Genomic DNA, 26715 nt, shown 5'->3' on the forward strand with positions numbered 1-26715 from the left:
ATATATATACATATTTCTTTTCCCCTTCGTTCTTTTCTCTTTTCCCCTGTCCCGGTTCTTCTTTCCTTTTGAGCAGTTTCTTTCCCTTTCACTATATCTGTTGTGCCTTTTGGATCTTATTTACTCTTTCAGTTTGTTTAACTCTTGTCATTGTATGAACTGCTAAGATTAGCCGGACTCTGCCATGTTCCCTCAAAGTTTTCCATGGCTTTCTGGAATTCCTTGCTTGTTTTGTCCTTTTCTGCTTTACAGTGGCTCCCTAACTCATCCTTTACCATCCAGTGTCCTTGACTGAGCCCTTCTTTGCCCTCACATAAATGCAGTGCATACTTGCTCCTCCTGCTTACCCTTAGTGTTGTTGGTTGGCCGGCCAGTCTTCTGTATTCACTGAAGCCCTTTGACGAATACGTGTAATGATTCTTATTTATAAACCACTCAGTCTATAGTACTTTTGTTACAGTAGTGCAGATGAAGTAAGGGACACAGTAAAAACTCTGGGGAGTCTTAGCATAGAAAAACTTATCTCCAATTTGATTTTTCATGAAATCATTTCCCTGGTGTGGTGGGGAGTCTGTTATGAACACATTTGACAACACTAAAATGAGGTAAAAAAAATTATTAAAACATTTGTTATGCAAGGACATTGCTGAAAACCAGGCAAAATCTCTTGATTGGAACCAAAAAGAAATTCAGATGCTGGAGCTAGGGTTCCATCATAGGTTTACGAATAGGCATCTTTAAAGCATGTTGCATAGAGCCTTTTGCATAGCTGATGCTGAATCACTTGTTGATGTTATTGTTTTTCTTGTTTAAGGGGAAAGGAGGCAAAAGCCTATTTCTGCCAGCTGTGAGACACAAGTTAGTAGCAGTGGGGTTGACATCAGTTAGTCCCTCAACTAAGGAACTCTGTAACATTAGAGCAGTTCTGATTTCTCCTTACTTTCAAGTATTCTTTTCTTGGTAACTGTTGGTATAAACTCAACGTTTTTCCTATGATTTTGACATTCTGATTCTGTCTTTATCTCTCTGCTTATTACGTGTGCAAAATAAAAATGTAAGTCATGTTGAAAGGATTTTTTGAGGAAATGGGAAGCAGTCACTTTTTGGAATTTTCACAGACACACTATTTCTGTTGGACTTTCAATGGATTGTTAAGACACCTGAAATCCAGGTAGTGAATTTTAGATTAAATGGGATAGAAGTTTCAAATGCCCATGGGGTCTCTGGAATAAGTAAGAGAAGCAGGCTGGGTGAGGACGACAATAAACTGAAAAATGCGTGCTCATTAAGGAAGAAAAGGCAACAGAGACTGGGATTTGGGGAAGGGAGGAGCAGGTGGGCTCATCGTTTCTGAATTAATTGATTTTTAAAGAGAAGTAGAAAATCCAGAACTTATATAAAAATCTCTTGAAGTTTAAATGTTGGTGATCATATGAAAAAAATCCACTTTACAAGTCAAAACACGTTCAACGACCCGTTTGTGATTTTATAAATTAGGCAAATGTAAAGCTGCTTGTAGCAGAACCCAGGAAAATCTTCCTATCAGCTCATCTCTGAGTTCTCTTCATTACAGAGCCTTCTGCAGATCAATTAGCGTAATGGTGTCTGCAACCAGCCCCATGACTGAGTTGGTTTTTGTGAAGCTCATGAACATCTGCTTAAGATTAATTTGAGATCATAATGGCATTGCTAATAGGTATGAAACTTTCAGTGTAAGATTATAGGGTTTAAGTTTGAAAATAATCTGGTTAAACACTGGTAGCATAAAAACTGGCCAAAAGTAAAAGAGGTTTCTTGTTTGTAGGAATATTTTGACTATTTTATTTTTTATAAGATCTGATAATTTATAGTTGAATATTTTCTTCAAAGTATGACAAGCAGTAATTTGGATTTTGACTAAATACTAATACATTTCTCTTAATTCTTATTTTTGAATGGTGAAATGAAAAGCATGTAAAATCTTGTTGAATGATTTGTGAGGTATTTTTGCATGTCACGACAGTATTAATCAACCTCTTTGAATAATCTTTGATTTGGAAGTAATAATAATAACTCATATTTTCTTGATGATTAAATATTTTAAGAAGAAAATACATTTTTTAAGCAAACTTTCTCTTCTTCCCTCATTACCTCCTTCCTTTTATCTCCTCTCCTTGCTTGCTTTTAATAGCACTTATGATCCCTCGGGGATTTCTTTTTTTTAATTAATTAAGTTCATGGTACATTTTAGGGTTACATAATGATCACATTTATCATAGAGAATTTGTATCTGTCCATGATGTAACTTGATTCTTTTTTCCCCATCCCCCTCCCCTCCCTTCAGCCCTTCTTCCCCTCCTTATTTACAAAAGCTTTGTTTTCATTTTTTTCCTTCTTTTCTGATTTTCTTTTTCTTCCTCCCTTTCCCCCTCCTCCCTCCCTAGTCCCCAAGGGGCTTCTTGATTTAGAAAGTTTTTTGTATTTTTTAAGGCAAACAAAGGAGCAGTTAGTCAGTTGCTTCCCTCTAAGCCTTTACCATCTTTATAACACTGCAATTTGACTGTCTTCCGTTCTTCTCTTTCCCACCTAACCTCGGTCCACTTGAGGATGGGTGACTTTCCATTGTTTCTGGATCCTTAGTCGTGCTTGGTAATGGTACCATGCACTTAGTGGAATTGTAGTACATATTTCTGATGGATGATTTTTACTTTTCTGTCTAGTATAATTATACTTTTGTCAGAAGATATAAGTAGTGACTGGAAATTATTGAATACTCTTTTTATGACACCATTTATGGTATGTTGTGGTTAAATTTAAAAAGAGGAAGGAAAGGATATCTCAAATTTTAATGATTCTCTGAGCATCTTACATTTGTCTGCATTATCTCCAGAAGTTCATGTGTCTTTCTCTTAAAACTTCCCATAGAAAAACACATGTATACTGTTTAAAGCAACACATGCAGTCTAGTGATATGTTGAGTTTCATTAGTAAATAGGCTTTCATGTTGTGCTTCAAATGTTGTAACTTCTTTCACAATTTCTGTGGCATCAGTGTCCCCATCAAAAGTGTTGTTGAAATTGAATTTCTACTGTGCGATATGAAGAGGTGGACCCAGGTGGGACCTTGAAGAAGTGAGTAGGTCACGAGGGCCCTGCCCTGATGAAAGGATTAATCAATTAATGGGTGAATGGGTCACTGGATTCTTTGAAGGGTGGGTCTCTTATCAAAGCCGGTTTGACTCTGTTTTGTGTGTACCTCACTTGCCATGTGATATACTGTGGCACCTTAGGATTCTGTATAGAGTTCTCATCAGCAAGAAAGCCTTGCTAAATGTGACCTCTCAAACTTGGACTTCCCAAAGGACCTTCAGGGCCATGAGCTGAATAAAATTTATTCTTTATCAATTACCCAGTCTGTTTAACTCTCTTATCCCAACAGAAAACAGACTAAGATAGGAAAATTGGTGCCAGGAGTGGGGCTGCTGACAATAATATCTGAAAATGTGACATGACTGGTCCTGGGTTGTGGGCAGAGGCTGGAAGAACTTGGGGCAGCAAGCTCAAAATGTCTGCACTGCCTTGAGAAGTGTGTGGAGTTCAATTCTGATGAGGGGTCAGAAGATGAAAAAGGGGGGAAAATTTGGAAATTTTTAGAGATTGGCTAAGTGGTTGTGATCCAAATTCTGGTAGAAAATATGGATAGTAAAGGCCATGCTGAAGAGAAATATTTTAGTAGAAATTAGAGAAAAGGCCAAGTAGCAAAGAGTTTGGGCGTAGTATGTCCCTGCTCTAGGACATTGTAGAAGGCCAAGTTTAAGCATGATGAAGAACTAGTAGAAGAAATTTCTAAGTAGCAAAGCTTTCAGGCTGCTTTATGATAACTTTTAAATATGTATACAGATGTAAGAGAGAAAATGAGTCCTTTAAAAAAATATTTGTATTGCATTTATAATTTAAAAATGAATCAGAGTATAAAAATTAGGAAATTTTGTAACTCGGCAGTGTAAAGAATGAGAAACATGTTTGGCAGAGAGAGCTCTGCGTGTAACTGCCAGGCAGTTACTGAGGAGACGCACACAAATTGAAGGGAGCCGGGTACCCAGCCTCAAGACGGTAAGACAAAGGTTTCTGAGGGGATTTCAGAGATCTAGCGTCCCTCTGATCACAGGGCCAGAGGCCTTCAGGGGATAGCCTGGTTGCAGCGAACAGGCTCTAAGTGCGGTCCAGAGGTTTGCCATTCGCGCATGCGTCAGACCTCTGCTCTCTGTACCCCAGGGCGGCAGTGGCCACACTAGCCAGGGCTTGCAGAGACGCAGATATCACCAGTGCCGCTGTTGCTCCAGAGAGTGCTGGCTGGCAGCCTTGGTCAGCTTTCTGTTCCTGTAACAAATGTCTGAGATAACTAGCTTAGAAATGGCTTATTTTCAAAAAGCAAGTGTCTTATTTTTACTGTACACATGGAATATTTGGAAAATAGATGAAAAAGATTTCTTTTAACAACACTTCCTAAGGTAGCAGATAGTAACTTTTTGGAGTCAGTTTTTTTCACTTAAAATAGGTTCATTATGTTGTTCAGTGGACCTCAAAAATCATATTTTTAAATATACAGTCTACCAAAAATGTAAACATCAGGAAAAGAAAACCTTATATAAATATTTTAATACTAAATTTATTGAGACATCATGAGATTAATACAAGTTACCTTTGGCCTCTACAATTACAAGAGGTGCTCAAAGTGATGGCCATTAGCTTCTGGACATTTATTACAACAATGAACTGCTGAAGTGTGTGTACATTTTTGGAGGAACTCTATATATTTCAATGAGAAAAAGATTTGGAAGCTGAGAGTTTATCAAAAAGTTATAAGAATTTTAATGAATGTTTTCATGGATCTTTTAAAATTATTTTGTTATTGTAGGATAAAATAATAAATAGGTTTAGCTGTAAACATCACCAAGGACATCTGGAACACAATGTAAGAGTATACTGCAAGTGGGTTCCTAGAAATTGTTAAACATTTCATAACCGCAACAGTAAAGAAAAGAGGCAAAACCGACCGAGCAAGCAGCCCTTGCATGGGGGAGCAGTGTGTACCTATCTTTGGAGTATAACAGCCTTTTCTCCTTCTCTTAAGGTACCAGTTCTTGGAACAGATCACCTCCTCATTGATAGCATTCTTCAGAATTCAATTCACAATCCCTGTGTACCAGATACCTAGCATATTCTATGAACATTTTCATTGAGAAATGCCTGGACTGTGTTTATAATTTTAAAACATTTAATTATGTGATTGTTAAAAATCTGATACCATATAAAAAAAAATCTGATACCATAGTTTTTGTGTTAGTATATACTCAGTACAAATAATATTTTTAATGATAAATGCTACATTGAGTAAATCAGTTAATCATTTCACTACTGTGAATTACACAGTGATTGTCTTTCTTCAGAATCCAAGCAGAGTCTTCCATGTTTAGATTTGTTTTCTTAGGTTCAGAATCCCAGAAGTGGAATTCCTTGTCTAAGAATATGAATATTTTAATTTTTTTGTTTGGGGGTTTGGTTTTGTCTTTTGTCTTTTTTTTTTTTTTTTTTTTTAAGACAGAGACTTATTATATCAGTATGTAGCTCAGGCTGGCCTGGAACTTGCTATATATAACCACACTGGCTTGAACTCATGATCTTCCTGCCTCAGACTCTCAAATTCTGGGACAGCAGGAATGTGCCACCACTCCTGGTTAGAATATGGACATTAAAAATTTTTTTTTAGTGTATGTTTGCAGTACGTAAAGCTTACATTCCTGGGTGGAGTTGGGACATAACGCATCTCAATTCCTTTTATCACCCCCATCTTTTCACCCCCCTCTTCCCTTTGAGAAGATCTATCTCTCTACTTCCTTTTATTTTGCTCTTTGTTTACATTTTGGGTTTCTCATATAAGGGAAACTATGAGATATGTAGTAAAGTATGTATGTCTGATACATTTCACTTAACATTATGGTCTCAAGATGCATCCATTTTTCTGCAAATAATGCAAGTTTATCTTTTTTATGGTAGAATAGTACTCCATTGTGTGTAAATATCAGCGTTGGTATTTGTCATCTGCTGATGGACATACAGGTTGCTTCCAAGGTTGCTTTAATGGCTAGTGATGTTGACCGAATAGGAACCTTTTTAAGCTTGATGAATAGTTTCGGGAATGTATTACAAAAAGTGTGTAGGGATATACACTCCTGTGAGTGATGCAAGAGAGTGCTGTTTCACTGTCATTTGCCAGTACTAGGTGTGCTCATTTTTGTTAGTTTATTTGTTTAAAATCTCATTGTTTCTGTTTCTTGGACAGTTAGCAATATGTACTTTTTTAGTTTTTACCTGAATATTCTTTTTCTCTTAATTGCCTATTTGTTTACTTAAGTACATGTTTCCATTTCTAAGGATTAGTTGAAACATCCAGTCTTCAAATGAATGTCTTGTAAGTTAATTTTAAGGTTGCTATGTGATAGATCTTGGGCCATATATTATTATTTAGAATCCTTGGTATTAAGTGACTGAAATTTAGCTCAAACTAGCTTCGACAAAAGTTTTTTTTTTTTTTGTCTTTTTGAGACAGGGTCTCCCTATGCAGTCCAGGCTGGCCTTGAGCTCACTTTGTAGCCCAGGTTGGTCTTTAACTTACAGTGATCCTCCTGCCTCAGCCTCCTGAGTACTGGGATTACAGGCATGTGCCACCATGCCTGGCTACAAAAAGTATTTAATGGATTACAGATTTCAAGGAAAAAATTGAGCTGTGGAAAGGACCTGCTGGAAAGATCTGAGCAAAACATGTGACCACCCTTAAGATTTTCTTTTTTTTTTGGTTTTTCTCCGGCACCGGGAACCGAACTCACGACCTTGCGCTTGCCAGGCAGGTGCTTTTGCCGCTGAGCTAAATCCCCAGCCCTAACCCTTAAGATTTTCATTTTGTGTTTTATTTCTGCTTGTCTTTAAATGTTGGCTTCATGCTTTCAAACTGCAAATCACTTCTCTGTGCCTAGAAAGAAAGTATAGTAGTTGCCAACAGTTCTGAAGTTTTACTTTTTATATTTACTGCTACCTGAAAAAACTGTCTGCTGTTTTTAGTCCTGGGGTGGGGGTGGGGGTTGTCCTAGAGAAGGGCTTTGATTGACCGCTTCTGTGCTCTGTGAGACTGAGTAATAAGTAACAGACACACAAACCTCTGTGGGAGTCCTGTGGTTGGTTGGAAATAGAACAGTGGAAAGAAGCAGTTCATAGAATGGAAAGGGAATTATAGCGGGTAGACAAAACAACAGGAAAGGGGAAAGAGATCAGAGGGAGGGAAGGGAGTGGATAGGGAGGGCAAGTAGATATAAAATGACAAAGATATGTTTATGTGCTTGTACCTGTTTCCCAAAATGAACAAAATTAGTATGACTACTATTTCCCAAAATTACTGTTATGTATTGCAAACATACACTAATAAAAAAGTCCATGATTGAACCTAAAATCAAACAAAGAAAGCAGATTTTTCTTGGTATAGAGTTAGAAATAAACAAATGCCAAATGTGCATGTGTGCACACATACACAGATGCAAAACAGTGGGTAAAGGACGGTGAATAAAGGGAAATAACAGCAAAGCTATCCTTCAAAACTGAAGGAGAAATAGATTGTCCAACGTGAGCATAAAGTAGAAAAAAAATGCATGACCTCTAAGCCGGCACTGCAGAGGATACGAAATGGAAGCCTGCACACACAAGAGAAAGAGTAGATAAGCTGTTGAAGCCGGGGATGCTAATCCCAGTACTTAAGAGGCTGAGGCAAAGGGATGCTGTGAGTTCAAGGGCAGCCCTAACTACAGAGTGAATTCAAGAGCAGCCTGAACTACATAGTAAGACACTGTCTCAAAAAAAATGATACTGAAAATTAGGAAAAAAACAAACATTAGAAAAACAACAAAATGACAGTAATTAGTACATACCTCTCTATAATAACTCTAAATGTAAATGGTCTTAATTCTCCAAATAAAAGACACAGGTTGGATTTAAAAAGATGCAGCTCTTTGCCACTTGTAAAAAACACGTTGTGCTAGCAAAAACATACACAAACTGCAAGTGAATAGATGGAAAATAAAAATAAACAAGAATAGCTATACTCATACCTGAGAAAGCAGATATAAGGACAAAATTAATCAGAAGAGACAAAGAAGACCATTAAATATTGGTAAAGGGGGCAATCCACCAAGAAGATACAACAGTTGTGAATATATGTACGTGGAACATCGGTGCAGCCAATTTCATAAAACAAGCAACTCAACATTGGACACACAGTTTCCAATACAGTTATAGTGGGTGACTTCAATATGCAATTGTCACCAACACATTCGTTATCCAGACCAAAAAAGATTGAAGAAACATCAGAATCAGAGTTAAACTACACCATAGATGAGTGACTTAACAGATGTCTATAGCATATTCCATCAAACTACAAAATATATATTTTTCTTATCAGCTCCTGGGATATTCTCCAAATAAATCATATTTTAGACAAGAAGTCAAGACTCAATAAATATAAAAAAGAACTAATTTCTTGCATCTTATCAGACTAATGAAAGTAGAAATCAGTATCAGAAGAAACCACAGAAATTATTAAAACACATGGAGATTAAACAATTCACTTTCAAATGAAAAGTCAGGAATAAAATTTTAAAAATTCCTAGAATTAAATAAAAGTGAAAATACAACATACCAGAATCTCTGGGAAAGTTCTAGAAGGGAAGTTTATAGTTATGAGTGCCTACATCAAAGAAACAGAGAGATCTCAAATAAATAACAATGATGTATCTCAAAATATTAAAACAAGAAGAACAAACCGGAACCAAACACAGCAGAAAAAAAGTAATAATAAAAATCAGAATTGAAATTAATGAACTAGAGACTAAAAGAACAGAAAACAAGATCAATGACAAACTGTTGGTTCTTTGATAAGGTAAGCAAGATTGATAAATCCCCTTAGCTCAACTAGCCAGATGAAAGAGAGAAGACCCAGATCAGTACAATTAGTGATAAAAAAGAATATCACAACACACGTCACTGAAGTCCAGAGGGTTATTACAGACTACTTTAAAATCTATATTCTAATAAATTGGAAAATCTAGAAGAAATGGATAAATTTCCTGACATAGACAACCTACCAAATTTGAACCCCTAAAAAAGATCAGTAACAAGCATTGATTGAAACTGTGCAACAAAAAGTCTCACAACAAAATAAAGATAGCACAAGACCTGATCAATTCACTGCTGAATTTTATCACACCTTTAAAAGTGACACCAATGTCCCTCCAACTACTCAGTGAAATAGAAAGGGAAGAAATGCTTCCAGACTCATCCTGTGAAGCCAACATTACTCTGATATCAAAACTGGACAGGGACACAACAAGAAAAAGAAAATTCTAGACCAATATCTTTGGCAACAATATCCTTGGCAAAAATTCTTAATAAAATGCGAATCAAATTCAACAGCAAATTAAAAGAACATGCATCATGATCAAGTTTGTTTCATTCCAGGGACACAAGGATGGTTCAAGTTACACAGCATACACAAATCCTTTGAATAGGATAAAATTCACATTATCTCAATTGACATAGAACAACCATCACTGAAATTTACTATTTCTTCATGATGAAAACCATGAGGAAACTAAATATTAAAAGATCATTCCACAATTCAGTAAAGGCCATATATGACAAATCCACAGCCAAAATACTTCTGAATGGGGAAACATGGAAAGGTTTTGCTTTCAAATCAGGAACAAGGCAAAAATGTCCATTTTTGCTATTCCTATTCAATATAGGAAATTGACCTAAACAATCAGGCAACAGAAAAAATAAATGATACAAATAGGAAAGGAAGAAGTCAAATTATCCTCGTTTGTAGATGATGTGCTTCTATACTGAAAGACTCTAAAGATTTCATCAAAAGAACTTTAGAACTATAAATGAATTCAGCATACAGGAACAGATGTAAAATCAACGTTAAAAAATCAATAGTTTTCCTATATACCAGTAGTAGACTAGCTGAGAAAGAAATCAGGAAAATACTTCCATTACAGTTGCATCAAAAACCCCAAAAATGTCCAGGGACCAGTCTAACCAAGAGGTTGAAAGAACTCCAGAATAAAAATGCAGAACACTGAAGAAAGAAATTGAAGAAGACACTAAAGATGGAAAGACCTCCTACATTCATGAATTGGCAGAATTAATATTGTTAAAATGGCCACATTGCCAAACACGATCTACAGATTCATTGTAATTCCCATCAAAGTACCAGTGATATTTTTCACAGAACTAGAAGAAAAACCTTAAAGTTTACATGCATGCTCAAAAGAGCTGGAATAGCCAAAGCAATCCTAAGCCAAAAAGCAAGGCTGGAGGCATCACAATACCCAATTTCAAATGATGCTACGAAGCCATAAAGGACACAGAAATTCACACAACCACGGCCATCTGATTTTTGACAAGGGAGCCAAAAAATATACTTTGGAGAAAAAAACAAGTGTCTTTAACAAATGGTGCTGGGAAAGCAGGGTATCTGCCTTCAGAAGATTGAAACTAAATCCCTGTCTCTCACCCTGTACAAATGTCAGTTCAAAAGGGATCAAAGACCTGGGTACAAGATGTGAAACTTTGAAACTGCTAAAAGAAAACATAGGGAAAACACTTGAAGCCATAGGCATAGGCAAAGACTTCCTGAATAGGACTCCAATAGCACAGGAAATACTAGGAAAATCAATAAATGGGAGTGCATCACATTAAAAAGCTTCTGCACATCAAGGGACACAACTACAAGTTCAGAGACAGCCTACCGAGTGGGAGAAAATCTCTTCCAGCTACTCTTCCAGTGGAGGATTAATATCTAGAATATATAAATAATTCAAAAAATTAAACACCAAAAGAACCAAATAACCCAGTCAATCAATTGGCGAATGAACAGATACTTCTCAAAAGAAGCAATGCAAATGGCCAATAAGCATATAAAAAGTTCAGCATTTTTAGCCATTAAGGAAATGCAAATCAACTTACATTGAGATTCTGTCTCATGCCACTCAGAATGGTTATCACCAGGGATGCATAAAAAACAATAAATGATGCCAAGTATAGGGTAGGGGAAAGGAATGCTTCTGCATCATTAGTGGGAATGGAAATTAGTGGGGCCACTATGGAGATCCGTATAGTGATTCTGCAAAAAACTAAAGCTAGAGCTACTCTACACCACTCCTTGGTAGATACTTGAAGAAATTAAAGCCAGCATACTAAGGGTGTCTACATACCCATGCTCATTGCAGTGCAATTCTCAACAGCCGAGTTACGGAACCAGCCTAGGTGTTCACCAACAGATAAATGGGTGAAGAAAATGTACTGTCATATGGATATATACAATGGAGTTTATTCAGCCATAAAGAAAAATGTAATTTTGCCATTTGCAGGAAAATGCATTGATCTGGAGATATTATGTGGAGCAAAATAAGATTTAGAAACATGAATATTACATATTCTCCCCTGGAATGCAAAAACATGACAATAAAGTATAAGGGAGACTATTATTAAACAGGAGGAAGGGAATAAGGGGAGATGGTGTAAGGGTGAGAAATAAGGAGGATGAATATAATTGAATATATTATACCATTGGATCTCCCAAATATGTGCATCTGCTAAAATGAAACCCAGTAATCTGTGTAACCAATATATACTAATAAAAAAGGTGTGCAAAGAGAATGTCAAAAATAGGAGAAAATATCCAATGACTTTTACACTTTTCCATCCTTTGGAGTTAATCGGTAGAAAAATTATATACTACCAGAAGTGGGAGAGAACATAGGGAAACAGGAAACAAATCCTTTCAATAAAGAATACATATTATGATTTTATTAAAAGTACAGCCATCACTTGATATCCCTGGGGAGTTGGTTCCAGGCCCACCTCCTAGACCAAAATCCACGCATGCTCAATTTCCTTATGGGTCATTGTATTTGTATACAATCTGTGCACATCCCCTTGTGCACTTTATTTTTTATTTTATTAGAGCATGTTAGTAATACAGACTGGTGAGGTTCATTTTGACAAACTGGTACATGCATTTAACATATGGTGATCACTTTGAATCCCGTTGCTGCCTCTTCCTTTGCTCTCCCCCTAATTTCCTTCCCCTTCTGTACAACCTACCTTCCTTCCTACACACTTTGAATCATGTCTACATTATGCTACATCATGGGTATCACCCAGTATTGTTTAAAGAATAATTACAAGAAAAATGTGTATATATGTTCAGTAAAGACTCAGGTTTTTTACCAAATTTTTTTTGATTTGACATTGGCTGAATCTTGTCTCTGGAATCTGCAGATATAGAGGGCTGCCTGTCCTCTAGAATGCTGGTAGCAATAGCTCAGAGAGATTTCAGCTTTTCTCCAATTTGCCTTCTATCATCCTACCATCAAGAAAAATACAGAAAAATATTTTGCCTACTTTTTTTGTGAAATTATATATCAACTCTGTGATAAAGAATTGTGTGCTTGACTTTTTATTAAATTGGGGTTAAGATTTTTAACTTCTGCATTAGTAAAGCTTAAAGGTATTATATTTAGGCAAAGAAAGATTATTTGTATATTAAAGAGACCATGGGGAAAAAGTGAATAATCATAGACTGAGTAAAGCTGAAATGAGACTAATTAAAGCAGGTTAATTTTATTTTTAACTAATTAATTTTTGGTTTATTTCTGGCATAAAATTAAAACTACTTTAAAAAGGTTATATTTTAGTAATGAATTTTGTAGAAAGATGTAAATGAGTCAGACTAATTTTGTAAATAAAAGCGGTAGAATATTATTCAACAGGAAATTAAGTATTTGTATTTATAAGTAATTTTGTTTTAAATGCTGTATTATTTCTATTCTATAAACTTGTATATTGACATTTCTGTCTGGTGCATTTTCCTGTTGACATTTTTGAAGTTCCCGTAGCTCCTGATGATAGGTAAAGTGGTTTGGTTTATGTCTCTAGGGTTTCACAAAATGAACCCTGCAGAATAAGTGCTTATAAAAAAAAAAAATAAGTGCTTAGAATGTCTGTCTCTTTTGAATCCTAAGTGATTTATCTATCTATACAACTTGGACTTCTCATGCCTTATTCTTACATTCTTGAAAGATAATTGAATTTTTTGAATGTATTTAGGTAGTGGTTAATTCCAAAGGAGAAATTACAGAAGCCACTTCTCATGCTTGGCAGGTATATGTCAGTTTCTGAAATTTGTTTCCCTAGCACTGAAATGCTCTCTTATTTTGATTGAGTACTTCTTTGTGGTCCTAATTTCCCCCTTGATATTTGGTGCCTTTGCCTGTAAGACCTTGGTAGAATGTAAGCCTGAAAAATCCCCATTTCATTTTTTCAGACTCTGAACTTCCATTCGTCATCTTTGATTGCTGAAGAACCGGTTTGAGGGAAAGGGTAAAAATAAATTAATCTTTAAATTCCGGGTGGTGAAATCCCCAAAGGTGTCATCAGCTTTCTTCTGTTTTATAATACATTTGATTTCTAGAGTGGAGATAAGTTAAAAGGGAGTTTTAAAGCATTTTCTTTTAGAATATTTTCATGATGAGTAACATTAATAGATACTCCAAAGGAAAATAATTAAGGGACTATAATACCTTTTCTTCATTTGTTTTACAATGCAGTGATTCTCACATGACCCATTTTAGTCAAGTTGACTAAGAAGAATTGGGAAAGAGATAAGGGTAATAAATGTGCTTGTTCTCCTGGTAGCATTGGCAAGAGGCTTAAAATACAGGTCATCTAACTCCCAGTACAGGGCTCTTTCCACTAGAACATGCTGTTAGTCTCCACAATTTTCAGGAACACTCTCTGACTAGACAACATCGTGTCCTTCTATCTGCAGTGTTCAAATTCTGTGCAGCATTATGACTGCCAGAGAAAATGGTGTGCTTGCTCAGTACACACTTATTATAGTATTTTATGAACTGTTTGTTTCATAAAGTTTATATGGTATGTACAGTAAAAGTGAACATTCATAGTTTTTTAGACATGTAATTTTTAACCATCTAATTTGATTTGAGGAAGCAAGTACACTACCATAACCAAAGGAGAATAAACTACTTCTCTGGGAGTAGTCAGAGGGTTTAAGATGTTATTTACATATAATACTTATTTGGGCTACTATCTTCAGAGAACTGACTTTGGAAAGTGTTTTAATGTGCATGTTTTTATTTCGGAAAAGGAAATGTTTCATAAAAACACAGTTTGAGAATTCTGAGTGAATCTTAATAATTGGAGTAAACTTTTATTACTGAGGGTTTAATACATGCACATTTTTAAAAAATTACCATTCAGCAGTGTATTATATAAACTGATGGTTTTTTCTAATATTGCTAGATATTTTCCTTTAAAAATCTGAGCTATAACCATGTAATGAGAATGTCTAGGGGTTTTTAAAATTCAAAGATTCAATTTCAAGGAACACGTAAACACATCTTCATTGTAAATAATCTAAATATTATAGAAAGAAACTCAAGTTCCCTAGACAGGCTTCCAAATTCTGGTCTCTCCTCTGGGGTAACCCTGTTTTAACATTGGTGAAGGTTGTTTCCATTAGTTTTTAAACACTTTTAAATATGTACACATATGTAGAGAACTATCATGAAAATACATGACTTAATGTCATATTTATTGATCTATAAGTTACAGCTTGCCCCCAAGTCTTGGCATTCTTCCCAAGCCAAGATATAGAGATCTCCTTCATTCTTTAAAATACTTTTGCATAACATTTCATAAAACCATAATTCATTTTATTGTTTCCCTAATACTGGCCATATATGAGAATATACTAGCCATAAAAGGTAAACATTAATATTGTTTCTTTTCTTTTTTGCTGTTAAAGCAATATTATATAACTTCCAAAGTATAAAATGTAACACTATTGTATGCCATAATTTATAGTATAGGTGCATTTGACATATACAGATTGCTCATTATATATATATATACACACACACACACACACACACACACACACACGTCATGTTTCAAACTTTTCATTGTGTAAGAATTTTAGGTTTGTACAAAGTTGTAGAAACAATGCAACCTACCTTTTCCCAATAGTAACCCTCAAAGAAGACTCAGTTATAGGGATATAGAAAACTAAAAAAGAGGAAAAGGAGATTGTTAATTTCAGGCAAAACAAATTGTAACCAAAAATAAATGCAATCATGGCATAATAATGTGGCTTACCAGTGAAGAATAATGTAAATACTGAGTATAACTTAATAAAAAGGTTGATTTAACTTTATTGGGAAGATGAGAGGATGAAAAGTGTTAGGTTACAGGTGTAAGTGTACAGTTATGTACAGGAGGGTCAATTTTTATTAGCTGTCAACGCTAACATCTATTTTCCTTTCCATCAAAGTAGCAGAACCTTAAATATAGCTGGGGGCTGATCTCAGTTAAAGGGCTGCATCCTTCTCTTGCAGCTAGGTTTAGTCACATGTTTAAATCCAGCGGAAGGATCTAGTGGTACTCAGAGAAGACTGACTTAAAAGGGAAGGAACAGGCTATTCTGCTTCTGCTGCCATCTAGACTGGTACTGTAATGATTAGAGCTTCTGCCAGCACGCACTGTGAGAGTAATGTACGCATACTAAAGATGGTAGGCCAGAGAGCTGCGAGGGTCTTGGGGTCCTGATAACATTATAAACATGATAAAGCTGTCATATCAGCGTCGGACTGGCTACCAGTGTATTTGTTTTTATGTGAGATAGGGTGTGTGTTAGGTCTGTGTAGCAGAACCAGATCTTCCCTGATTATTGATTCACTAGATAACATCTAAAATGAAATATTAAAAAATAGAAGTATAAACAAGTTATTTAGTAAGATGGAGATAAATAGTAGAAGAAATAGTAGAAAATGGAATGTTGTGGCCTTTGGCAGAGGAAATTGGAGTAAAGAGAAGTGATTACTATTTTTTCTTGTAATTCAGTATTAGTTGACATTTTAAATTAAGTATATCTTTAATTAAAATTATACTCATATTCGCTTGTCTTGTAATCAATATTTTCATATACATCCTCGTTATAAAAATTTGAGCAATAAAAAAGACTAGAGAATAAAAGTTCTGCTTCCCTTCAGTATTCTTTACCCTTTTCCCACACATATGACTTCCACTCTCCTCCCTAGATATAATGGCTATTTGGTGTGTTTCCCTCCATAGTTTTTTTCTATACATTTATATTAGCATATATAAAAGTGTATAGTTTTCTTCTCATTTCCATTATAGTATACTTATTTCACTTTAAAATATTATTCATTACTGAAGCTTATAAGAGATGTTGTTTGTCTACATTTTAGAATTCAGGATGCAAGCATGCAGTTAAAAACCCAAGAAAGTGAGTTTCAGAGAGTACAGAAAGAACTGAGTTGTTTGCAACATGAGTTAAAAATTAAACACAGAAAATCACAAATCTTCAGGTAAGGTTATCCTTAAAGAATTGAAAAACATAGTGATTGAAAAGATACATTCCATACTAAATTCATAAATATTCAAACACATTTTAGTAATATGATTTCTGTATCTGGTAGATTAGGAAAATGGAAATCACTTTTATAAACTTTATATCAATGATAGTTTTACTTGTAAAATTTAAATCGCACAAACTTCTTGTTCTGTTAACACCTTGTTTGTCCTATTTTATAATAACATTTAAAATGAAAGCACAGTAGCTAGTCCATTTTTCTCTTGGTCAGCATTTCCAGTCATATTTGATCTCCAGAGTTCAATGATGTAAAATAGTAGAATAGGGGAACTTTCTAAATGATAATAATAGCCTTTTCCCTAAAATGAAATATTAAAAAGAGAAGTATAAAGAAGTGATTTAGTAATATGAAGATCAATAGTAGAAGAAATAGGAGAAATGGAATGTTGTTGGAGATTTAGAAATCTCCAACATAAATGATGTGAATTCTACATTTATGTCATCTTTGGCACTATAATAACTAAAGATAAAATCCCATGCTCTGAAGAAACCGGGGAGTACATTTTTTTGTCAAAAATAGCATTGTTATATTGAGGATGTTTATGAGAAAGAATGATTTTTTCTCATAAACATTTTTTATGTTTATGGATTTGAGTAACTTCTAGCTCTTAGAAAAGATAATCAGTTAAATCAATGTGGGAATGATACAGGTCCAGAATAATAAAAAATATGCTGAGTATTTTGAATGTTAGGGTTTTGTTTTAATCAAATTATTTACAGAAACATTCTGTTAAAAAATTCTCTAGACTAATGAAATTTTTATCCATTCTCTAGTGATAATCTACAGGCCATCTTCCCTTCATAAATGCGTCACACATAACTGATGCTAAGTGATTTTAAATGAACAAAGGAATGAGTGAAACCTAAAACAGATGACCATTTTTTATTGTCAGAAATCCTTTTGGCCCTTGGCTAGGAACCTGGTAGTGAACCAGCAGGATGATACTGCCCAGGTTGCCCCAACTGTTATATTTCAGTCAGGACCATGAGTATTAGTTCTGGTCTCCTATAATAGCTTTGGCCTAGGTCTGCTAAGGGAAGGCCAAGCTGTTTTATCAATCAGTGCGATCGTGAATGTGAGATTGACTACATTTTTGAAGTTACACCGGGAGTAAATCACATAAATAGTGTTGCTTCAGGATATTATGGAACTGAGACAGTTGGTCTTCATTATTTGCATTTTTGCATGTTATTTGCAGTATTTAAATTCTTAAAGAAATTTACGCATATATGTTTAGACTTTTTTGTTCTGTATTTTGATTTTAAATTGTATATTACTGTTTATTAATGTACTTGTGGTGCGAGGGGTTGAACCCAGTGCCTTGTACGTGCTAGGCATGCATACTGCTTCTGAGCTAGTGCTGTACTTTTAAACTGCTTATTTTGTTCACCTTTTCCAAAGATCTGTGATTTTTGTTTATTTTTTGACTAAAAAGTCACAAATTCAGAGTTTGGAATTTGACATGACATATAAAGAAATAGTACATGCTAAAAATAACTTTGGAGTAACCAACTAGACATTTAGACCAGATTAAAGTGTATGATAGAGAATGAAAATAACTATTTTTTCATTTTTCCTTTTACTAATAGACACTTAGGAAAAGGAATACTGATAAAAATAAAATAAAATCAAACCAAAGGCTGTAGATTCCAGAGACTTCTTGTATCACTAGAAGCTGATTTAAGCTAGTTTATTGATTTTTTGAAAATGTCTATCAGAATATGAAACTTAATGAGTCCTTCAGATAAAGAAAAGGAGCTATAGTCTTTCTTAAGCAGGTAAAGGAAAGAAGCATGAACATTCTCTCCTCAGATGTAATCATTTTTAAAAACTGGGCCCCAAACGAACTTGGAGTAGATCAGTGATCTGCGATTTGGGTCACATCGCTCTCTGTAGGTTATTCTCACTGGGCTTAATCACTTAGCCTCCAGCAAAGTGTTCTTCATGCTCTGCGTTTTTCCTGACATCATTTCCAACATTTCTTTTGCATGAGACCGATGGGGGAGTATGTGCGGTATGCCTCAGTTGGCTTAGCATACACACTGTTCGGAACAGATTGTCTTTTGAAAATGAAAATGAACTATAGAAAGTCTATAAAGTAGATACTAAAAGTCAGTATGGAAGATAAGTCCTGTATACATCATATAAACTTGTATAGATCCAATTCTAAATTAGATTGTATTCATCGTTTACTTTCAGAGGACTCATTATGAATCTTCCATAAGATTTTTGAAATACGAAGTCCTTAGACTTGTCGGGCGTGGTGGTGCGTGGCTGTAATCACAGCACTCGGAAGGCCCAGGCAGGAGGATCATAGCCAGACCCTGTCTCTAAAAAAAACAAAAACAAAAACAAAAACAAAACTTAGACTCTTAATTTTTCTTACTTGAAATCTTGACCCTTTCATTTCTAATATGTTCAAAGCTAGTTTCAAAAATCTTTCCTCTTAGCTCTCTTTCACTTTATTGTTTTAGCCTTATTGAAGCTTCTGGTATTTTTTCTTATTTTCCCTATATCCTGTAGATTTATTTATTTTTTCTAACTTTGATCCTTTAGCTTATCACCCTACATCTTTTTAAAAACAGCTTCATTGAGATATAATTTACGTACCACAAAATCCACCCCAGTTAAGTGGACAATTTAATGATTTTTAATAAGCCTACAGAGTTGTGCAAGTTACCAATATTAGAACATTTGAGTCACTCTCCAAACGACGTGGCATTTATTATCAGCCTTTATTCTTGCCTCCTGTCCATTCTATATGACCATTAATTTTTCTGTTTCAATAGAATTATATTTTTCTACCTATTTCAGATATATAGACTCATACAATATGTGATCTTGTAGATGAATTCTTTCACTAATAATGTTTATGAGGTTTATCTTTGTTGTGGCATTTACCAACATTTCATCCCTTTTTATTGCTAAATAATGTTTCATTGTATGGGTATACCACATTTATTTACCAGTTTACCCGTGGTTAGACATTTGGATTGTTTTCATGTGGTGAAGCTTTTGAATGATGCTACTGTAAACAATCACACATTTTTACTATATTATGTGGTTAATTAATATTTAGCTTTTAAGAAATTGCCAAACTGTTTTCAAAAGTGACTATGCAATTTTATATTTCCAACAATAATGAAAATTCTAGTTTCTCCAGGTTCTCATGAACACTTATTTTTTTTTTTATTATATCCTTTCTAGTGGGTGTGAAATACTATCTCCATGGCTTTGTACTGTGTTTCCTAATTGATTAATGGTGCTTACCATGATTTTATATGCTTATTAACATTTGCATATCTTATCTGATGAAATGTCTATTCAAATCTTTTGCCCTCTTTTAAATTAGTTTTTTATGAGGAGATTTTTTTAGAGTTCTTCATATATTCTGTATAAGTCATCTATATGAAATGTGATTTACAAGTATTTTCTCCTAAGCTGTGGCTTATTTTTTTTTTTTTTTTTTAGTGGTGTGTTTTGGAGAAGTTGTTATTTTTGATGAAATATAAATAATTTATAAATAATTTATCTTTTTAAATGGATTGTGCTATTTAAGAACTGCCTGGGGCTGGGGATTTAGCTCAGCGGCACAGCACCTACCTGGCAAGCGCAAGGTTGTGAGTTCGATTCTCGATACCAGCAGGGGTGCGGGAAAGAACTGCCAAAGCCAAAGTCACAAAGATTTTTTCCTCTAGTTTTTTCTAAATTTTTTAGTTTTCTTTTTTTGTTTTAGCTCTTATATTTAGGTTTACGAGTCATTTAATTTACTTTCATGTATGATATAAGAATTTACAGTTATCTTTTTTTCATGTGATACTCAATTTATCTATTGAAAAGGCTACTTTATCCCTATGGAATTGCCTTGGATCTTTTCCTAAAGTCAATTTACCAAGAATAAGAAAGATTATTTCTAGGTACTCTGTTCTGTTCCATTAATCTATACGTCTTCTCTTAACCACACTCTTTTGAATACTGTTGTTTTCAGTAAGTTTTGAAATCAAGAAATTTAAGCCCTCCAGATTCTTCTCTGTTTTAAAGATTATTTTGGTTATTCTGGGTTCCTTGCATTTCTGGATGTATTTTAGGATCAGTTTGTCAATTTTTGCAAAGTAGGCTACTGGAATTTTGATAGGTATGTGATTGCAGTTCTAATCAATTTAGGGAGAATCGCCACCTTTAAATATTTGATATTTTAATGTATGCTCATGGTTGTGTCTTTCCATAGAGAGCTTTAGTTCTCTTGGAAATGTTTTATTTTGCTTTGTTGTACTTCCTTTAGTAAATTTACTTATAAATGATTTATTCTCTTTTATGAATGAGGCTTTTTTCTAATTTTATTTTTGGGAATTGGTTGTTGATAATATATAGAAATAAAATTGCTTTTGCATGTGGATCTTTTACTTTTAACCTTCATAAACTTGTTTATTCTAATATTTGTGTGTGTGTGTGTTGTTTATGTTTTTCTGTGTAGAAGGATGTTTCTACATAGAGTTCACTAGTACTCCAAGACCTTTTACTTCTACTTGCTTAATTATATTTATCTTAAAACCCTCAGTCTTGATATCTACTTGGAGGCTGTTAGACACTAGATTCTTTGAGAATTCCTCATAGTTCTGCTTAGGCTCATTGGTACTACTCATCTCCTAGCAGCCATATTCCAGAGAAAGTTCAGGTTACCAACTCAGACAGATTCACTGTGAATTAAATGCTTAAGTTCCAGATCCTCCCACTGAAGACTTCATCCCAGAGTTCTGGGAGGGCCATTGGTAAAAGTAAATGGTTTGGTTTTAATTGTTTAAAAATTCCCTTTCCATTCCAATTTCCTCTCTGTTCCCCTTATGATGTTACTAGCCACTGGAGTAATTATAGCCTTGGGAGATCTCTCTAAGGGAAAGTTGACTTGAGAATACATCACTGTAATTGCCAGTTGGAAAGACATTTTAGAACAGTTTCAGTGAAACAAATAAAAAATTACAGACTAGAAACTTGGATGTGTATAAATCTTAAAAAAATATTGAAATAAAAGTAAACATGAGCAATGTAAACAATAGAAATGATTCTGGCATAAAAAAGCAAATTATAGTAATAATGTTTTTCAGATTGTATCAAATAGTTAAGAAAATAATACATTTTCCATAAAAGTTCTTGGATTATTTCATAATCCAATGAATAGGAGTTATTCAGATATACCATATTTGTTTCCTCCTAATTTGACAAAAATTACTGACATTAATTATACTGACATTACTTACACTGAATATAAAAGTTATAATAGTCTGCGAGTGGTGTCTTATACCTGTAATCCCATCTGCTAGAGGAGGTTCAAAAGATTGGGAGCAGTCCGTGTAATTTAGTGAGACGGTCTCAAAATGAAAAATAAGAAGGACTGTGTGATTCAGCAGTAGAGTGCTCCTAGAGTCAGTTCCCATTTCCACACAGGGAGTATTATAATATACTACTTTATGGATGACATCGAGGATAAACCAGTTCATGAGTTTTATTATTTGCAGGAAAATTTAAGATTTTTGGAGACGCCAGAATTCTGATAGTCATGCATAAAACATTTGGTAGGGATTTCCTTCAAATTTGACAACACTGAATATTTATGTGGCTTTACTAGTAATGAGCTATGAAGCCACAGGTCTTTCTACTAAAAACATGCTAAGTGAAAGGCTGTATAATTTTTATGTCCTCTCAATGTGTGGTAAAACTCTAACACGATTCTTCTTTTGTAGAAATGATTGTGGAACATGAAGGCAAAAATTGTAGGCACAAAAGTATTGTAGAACTGTTTAGAAAGTTATATTGTTTTCCTGTATTTTGTGATACTAGTGAAAGTTATCAACTTTTAAAATTTTACTTATAGTGGTTTTTCTCATTCTATAGACAATTACACACTTCTAAACCTAATTTTATTATTGCCACTTTCGTGCTTTTCAAGAGTTGTATAGACTCAGGCCTCATAAAACTGGGATCTACTCTTGGTGGATCAGCTCGAGTTTTCTGTTCCTCGCCTTTCTCCTCCCAGGGCATCTACAGCCACATCCTCTTCCCTTCTGCAAATGTTCTCTGACGCTCTGACCTCTCTCGATGCAGCTTGATCTCAGCAGCAACCCTACAGCACCTTGATGAGCCCCTTACCTTGGCTTGCTTCTTGGCCCAGGTCTCTGCCAGCTCAGTTCCTGACTCCACATTCAGGCTTCTCGCTCCCCCATTTGGCTCCAGGTTTGTAATCTCTCTACTTTCTGAAATCAGCATCCTTCTTAGCTGTGCGTGCTGACTGCATCATCGCCTGTGGCTTCTGAGCACCCGGCACACCCTACTTGACGCACAGAATCACACCGTCCTTCGTGGAAAAGGTGAATCTTTCAGCCTCTGTTTTCCGTTTGGCCTTCCTAAGGCCTTGCACAGAAATGATCACACGTCTGTGTTTCTCACCTCTGTGCCTCCGTCCTCGTTTCCTCCCTCACCCTGTGCACGCAGGCTCATCTCCCCCTCACGTGCCGTCCTACGCTCCATCCTTGCCTCCTCGGTCAACAGTCTTGGTCGGTAGTACCACACAGTGGCTCTTTCCGTGCTTTGGCTGCGGTGCCGTCTTCTGCTACCTGATGCCGTTCTTCAAGGTCGTCAAAGGCCTCCTTAAAACTAAGTTGAAAGGACTCTCTGTAGTCTATATCTGAAGCTTTAAACACAGACCATGACTTTCTTGAAATTGTCTGCCTTTTCTGATACTTTTGCTTTCATTTTTTTTCCTTCTAATTCCCTAATTAGTCCTCCCTTTGAGCAATTTTGAGAAATTCTTTCCTGTTCAGCCCCTTAAATGTCAGATTGTCCACTGTGTTGCCCTAAGCAGTTCTCACTTCTCCATTTCTCCAACTATTTTCTCATGTCCTTTCTTCCTGGGTCAGTATTTATTAGGCACATACAGTATTGTGGGTACTGTGCTAGGTACTAAGGAAGGAGATTATGATGAACAAGACAGATACAGTTTCTGTATCATATATCTTAGTTACTAAGGCCCATAAATATTGGCCAAATGACTACACTCCCATGACTTCAGTATCCCTTCTTGCGTAGAACTCCCAAATCTATGACTGCACCTGGCTTGATTATTAAGGAAATTAATAGGTAGGATATCTGAAGTAATAAGTCACTGAGATGACAAAAATATGTGATTATTTTGAATTGTGGCATGTGGTAAAGCAAAAGCCCTGGAAGAATGGTGTCACAGATGATCTGAGTTTCTCATTTAGGCTGTTACCAAATTGCTCTGACTGAACTTTGTTCTCTAAACATTTGCTGTTGAATTAATAAAAAAAACTTAATGGAATAAATGTGTATAACTTTCTTTGTAGTTCAAAATGGAAATGAGTTGACATGACCATATAGTTCATTGTACTGGAGAAATTTCTGGTACATATGTTATCTCAGCATAATATGTGTAACACCTTTCACTTTCAAAATTGTCTCCATTTAGATAGGAGATTATATAACCCTTCTAAAATCATTTTGAAGAAATATTTCTTATTATGCTTACTATTTTTAAAAATTCTAATTTTTTATTTTATTACTTTGTAGTCAAAGATTGTCGGAGTTCAACTATTTCTGGAAGAAGACTCTTTCATTGCTTACTTTTACTAAAAAGGAGCTAACCACTATTAAAAATGAAATATATGATAATTTTCAAGACTGGACTTCACTGAAAGGAGAAGTTTTTCTACAAATTAAATCTATACATGAAGCAGCCTTGACAGGTTTGCTATATATATTTAGAACATAATTGTTATAAATAGTACATCTTAAGTAATGAAATAATGATATCTCATTATATGTGACAGGTATTAGGACTCATCTTTTAGACCTGATATTGGTACAGTAGATGATCATTATGGTCTACTCCTACCCTGAAATTCAATAATCACAGGATAATCTAAGATAAGCTATGATACATCTATTTTGATCTGTAGTCAGAGTCTGGTCATTTGTGTTAAATGTATTCATTTGTATTTAAAAATGTTTCTTCTTCAATGGCTGAGCAGCTTATATTGGATCAGCCTTCCCACAGATAACAATTGTGATTTCTGGACAAAATAACTCCTTAAAACATTAGAGAGTGGCCAAAACCAAGTACATAAAGGAAGGATTTTTTTTTTTTTTTTTTGGTTTTTCTCCGGTACCGGGAACCGAACTCATGACCTTGCGCTTGCCAGGCAGGCGCTTTTGCCACTGAGCTAAATCCCCAGCCCCTATAAGGGAAGGATTGTTAGAACTCGAAAGAGAGCATGTTAATAAATGAAAGGTGCCAATCTGAAAAGGTTATATACTGTATTATTGCAACTACAAACATTCTGGTAAAAGCAAAACTATAGAGCAGTAAAAATACTATTGGTGTCAGATTAGGGGTGAGGAAGGATAAGGGGAACACAGAGGACTTGAGAGAACAGTGAAACCATTCTTGTGACACTTTAATGGTGGCTATATTTCATTATGTACATATCAAAATTCAGAATGTGGAAGTCCAAGAATGAACCCTAATGTGACTATAAATTTTGAGTAATAATAATGTATTAGTGTTGGTTTACTGCTTGGAACAAATAACATAATTCTTGTGCATAATGTCAATAGCAGGAGATACCATGCATACATGAAAGCAGGAGGTGTATAGAAACTCTGCATTTTCTGCTTAGTTTTGCTGTGAACCTAAAACTACTCTAAGAATTATATGGCGTGGGGATGTACCTCAGTGGTACAGCACCCACCTGGCAAGCACAAGGTTGTGAGTTCAATTCCCAGTACCAAAAAAAATTTTAAAAAAGAATAAAAAAATCATTATAAAGATTGAAAGAAGGTCATAAAATTTGATGGGTTCCTTTTTTTATTTTTAAAGGCTATTGGCCTAAGGTCAGGATACAGTTTACACCATACAGTGAAGCAAAACATCTGGTAGAATTATCTATTCATTTTGGCTGAAAGACTAGAGAATAGAGATTGAGACAACCCTAGTCTTTGAGGAAGTGGGGGATGTTTGGGGAAGATATAGCAATAGAAGAAGAGTTCAAATTTTCATATAAAGTCTTTCCAAATCTCTGGTTTACCGCTTATGTAAGCAACTTGCCTACAGCTCAAATAATTGATATTTTAGCTGATACATACCCAGGGGAGATAGATTTTACAGGTTGAATTTGGCCAAATTAACCACTTGTGAAGACAAAACAAAGCAAAGTAATCGGGGCTGGGGATTTAGCTCAGCGGCACAGCACCTGCCTGGCAAGTGCGAGATTGTGAGTTTGATTCCTGGTACTGAAAAAACCCAAAAACCAATAAAATAAAATAAAATAAAATAAAATAAAATAAAATAAAATAAAGAAATCAGTACATTTTTGAAGGAACAGAACAGAATCCGGTCTTCATAATATAACATCTACAGTGTTCAATATACAATCCAAAATTACTTGACCTACAAAGAAATAGAAAATATGGCCTTTACCCCCAAAAAATAGACAGCCAATAGAGACCAACCTCAAATTGTTCCAGACAATAGATGGAAAAGCATAACTTGTTTTATTTCTCTTTGTTTTATTGTGCTTCTCAGATGCAGCATTTTTTACAAATTGAAAGTTGGTGACAATCATGTGTCAAACAGATCTGTCTACACCATTTTCCTAACTACATGTGCTCACTTCAATAAACATAGAGTCCGTGTCACATTTTGGTAATTCTCATAATATTTTTAAAACTTCATTATTATAATCTTACCTGTTACAGTGATCTGTAATCACTGATCTCTGATGTTTCTATGGTAATTGTTTTGGGGCCCCATGAACCATGCCCTTATAAGATGATGAGCTTGAGCAATAAATTTTAAGTGTGTGTTTTGGCTGCTCTACCAATCAACCATTCCTCTGTCTCTTTCTTTCTCTCCTTACACCTTCCTATTTTTGGAGACACAATAATAATATTGAAATTAGGCCAGTTAATATTCCCACAGTTAACTTAAAAATTTTAAATGAAAGAAAGAGTCAAATATCTCTCATTTTAAGTCAAAAGCTAGAAATGCCTAAGCTTAGTGAGAAAGGCTGTCGAAAGCCAAGACAGGTTGGAAGGTCAGACTCTTGTACCAAACAGTTATCCAAGTTGAGAATGTA

The 26715-nt window shown here is 35.0% G+C and overlaps 1 protein-coding gene and 1 long non-coding RNA gene across 6 annotated transcripts in view; one reads left to right on the forward strand and one right to left on the reverse strand.

Moving 5' to 3' along the window:
• Window positions 1–26715, forward strand: part of Lekr1 (leucine, glutamate and lysine rich 1) — a 195262-nt gene that overhangs the window by 39904 nt on the left and 128643 nt on the right. For 4 of the 5 annotated variants that reach the window (XM_005393085.2, XM_005393081.2, XM_005393082.2 and 1 more), the window contains 2 exons: window positions 16382–16501; window positions 24149–24324. In XM_005393085.2, the coding sequence (XP_005393142.1) occupies window positions 16382–16501; window positions 24149–24324 (296 nt within the window). The remainder of the gene's footprint in view (window positions 1–16381; window positions 16502–24148; window positions 24325–26715) is intronic. The other variant, XM_005393084.2, reaches the window with a different exon arrangement.
• The window catches only part of LOC102019971, a 91546-nt gene that overhangs the window by 6454 nt on the left and 58377 nt on the right, over window positions 1–26715 (reverse strand). The window contains exon 2 of the long non-coding RNA XR_262463.2: window positions 15128–15179. This is a non-coding gene — a long non-coding RNA (uncharacterized LOC102019971). The remainder of the gene's footprint in view (window positions 1–15127; window positions 15180–26715) is intronic.

The sequence above is a fragment of the Chinchilla lanigera genome, unplaced genomic scaffold, assembly GCF_000276665.1.
Source record: "Chinchilla lanigera isolate Chin_1 unplaced genomic scaffold, ChiLan1.0 scaffold00047, whole genome shotgun sequence".
NCBI classification, from domain to species: Eukaryota; Metazoa; Chordata; class Mammalia; order Rodentia; family Chinchillidae; genus Chinchilla; species Chinchilla lanigera.